Source organism: Argentina silus (genome assembly GCF_951799395.1).
Source record: "Argentina silus genome assembly, contig: scaffold_572, whole genome shotgun sequence".
In the NCBI taxonomy this organism is placed as follows: Eukaryota; Metazoa; Chordata; class Actinopteri; order Argentiniformes; family Argentinidae; genus Argentina; species Argentina silus.
In genome coordinates this window covers 1-2,500 of record NW_028152887.1, presented here as the reverse complement: position 1 = coordinate 2,500, position 2,500 = coordinate 1, and the positions used below count along the sequence as shown (strand labels likewise).

The 2,500-nt window shown below is 52.8% G+C and overlaps 1 protein-coding gene across 1 annotated transcript in view; it reads right to left on the bottom strand.

Annotated features, from left to right (window-relative positions):
* The window catches only part of dctd (dCMP deaminase), a gene marked incomplete at both ends in the record, with an annotated part of 13,667 nt that extends 13,356 nt beyond the window's left edge, over positions 1-311 (bottom strand). The window contains one exon of the mRNA XM_083697820.1: positions 200-311. Coding sequence (XP_083553946.1) covers positions 200-311 — 112 coding nt within the window. The remainder of the gene's footprint in view (positions 1-199) is intronic.
* Between the last annotated feature and the right edge of the window lie 2,189 nt (positions 312-2,500).

Below are 2,500 nucleotides of genomic sequence, written 5' to 3'. Positions count from 1 at the left end.
GAGGGAGGGAGCTGGGTTGGAAGCGAGGGAGGGAGGGAGCTGGGTTGGAAGCAAGGGAGGGAGGGAGTTGGGTTGGTAGGGAGAGAGGGAGGGAGGTGGGTTGGGAGGGAGGGAGGGAGGCAGGGAGGTAGGGAGGGAGGGAGGGAAGGAGGGAAGGAGGGAGAGAGGTGGTTTGGGAGGGAGAGAGGGAGGGAGGTACCTGTGAGCTGGGATCCTTGCTTCTCTGAGCTGACAGGAAAGCTACGGCCATGAAATATTCAGGCCACTCCAGATAGTCATCCCTCTTCTTCGTCTGCGCCGAGGCCTGGGTCCTGAGTGGGGGGCGGGTTAGAGAAAGACAGAAAAAGTAGGAGGGAAAGAGGAAAGGGGAGGAAGAGGGGTGAGAAGAGGAGGGGGAGAGGAGGTCAGAGATGGAGAAAGGTAAACCGGAGTAGAGCGGGGGGGTGAGGGGGAGTGACAGGGTGAGGGGGAGAGATAAGAGAGGTAAGAAACAGAACGGGGGTGACATGGTGGGAGAGATGAGTGAAATGTTCAAAGGCTTGTTTGTGGAAAAAGTAGATCAGGGCCATCATTCATCATGTTTCACTTAACACACACACACACACTCGTGCACGCACGCGCGCACGCGCACGCACACACCCTTTAGTAACTTCACACACCTTCATGCTGCCACCAGTGTCAAGTCGACTCGAAAGGGGTTTCAAAACTTGGTCTTACCCCCACTGTGGACACACACCCACGTGCGTAATTACAACACCCCTGTCTACAGCTCTCCGTAGCGCTTCAACATTTCTCAAGTCATTATTTTCCTCTTCGCTGCGGTGCTCCGGGACTCTCACCTATCATTACCCAACAAGCCACGGCGGCGGTGGCCGTAATTTGACTGGCTCCCCACAGGTAGACGGGGCAGTGCCAGCAATTAGCTACAGAACACCTGTCAGAGCAGATAGAACAGAGGACAACCTTGGGCAGGGGGAGGAGAGGAGAGGGGACCTTGGGCAACCCGATTGATGTCACGTCTGCTTGTCTAATAAAGCCCTCAGTAAGAGGACCTAAAGACCACTGCGTCTTGCACCCCCCCCCCCCCCCCCTCCCACGTTCGCGACAGGGGAGGCAGAAACGGTATTACCCCCACCAGCCTCCCCGCTGGTCAGAACTGGACTCAGCAGAAGGGATCTGAGAGAATGAGAGGCGTCAGTCTGGACACTTTGAACTCCAGACACCACAACTTCTGCGGCGTCTGATGTCCATCCCGCCCCTCGATGTCGTGAACCCAGCTAATGGGAGCCCGCACGCAGAGCCAGACAGGAAAACAAGGACACACATTTCAAAGTGAAGTGGTGCCGTTTCTGGGGACATTCAGCGCGACACGTCACGGGCTGAAGAAGGGTCGCATGGGAGGAGACATTGTTGTTTCCATTCAGGCTGCGTCACAGGGCAGAGTAGGCCCAGAACGTGTTTATATCTGATTAAAGCAACTGGCAGGTTTGTAAAGATCACTAATGTGTCGATTGCTCAAATGTTTAAGAATGAGGAATGGAGAGGAATTAGAGTTCTCTCCAAAGAAAGAGGATCTTACTGCCACTTTGTCCACTTGGCTCCACAACTGTATAAACTATCTTTGATCGCCAACGACATCATTGTTAAAAGTGAAAGCAACATAGCTATTATGTTCCGTGGGAGACACCCACATTTCTCGGGGGTTCGGCTTCGGGGGACGTCCTCGCCTCGCTATTGGCTGAACGAGCGGGAGGATTACGGGGGCTCCCGGGCACCGTGATGTTCCGACTTTGGCCGGTTATTCACGCAAACCTTCAACACCTTTCTCAGCTGCAAAGGGTTTCTCTCCGGCCTGGGTGTGAGCGAACGGCAGCAGTAGCATAAGCTACGTGATTTAAGAGAGAAAGCAAGCTTGCCTCTGGGGGACACCCAGCATTCTGTGAGATATGCGACGGGACGCCTCGGAATGCCACCATGTACGTCGTGTGGGGAGACGAAAGGTCAGAAAACGTGACCAAACTGTCGAGTCTAACTCCACGCTACAGGCACGGCAGCCTCACACTTCACTGAAATGGTGGAAGTTGGAACTCTGTCAACAGGGATTGATTGGCAGCCATTTGCAATGCTTCACCTAGCTGTGAACAGATTCCACCATAATGTTTTGGGGCTGAAAGACAGATATTCCTAAAGGTTTATTTTTTTGTGGGGCAGTCCTCACTCTTATATTTTTCTCCCACTCTTATAGATTCTATCATGGAATTCTGACCCCGTTTGTACCTGTTATTACCACGCTTCCTGTGATCACATGATCAGATCATTAATCATCAACATCGGCATCGTCACAAGATCCGATCACAGATCCCTCGGCCACGGGCGCCAAGTGTAAATGGTCTCCTTTAACATGCAGTCCAGACAAATAGGGTACAGAAAAAAGCACCACAGAAACTAAACTATGTTCTGAACACAAAAACCCCTCTCCTCTCCTCTCCTCTCCTCTCCT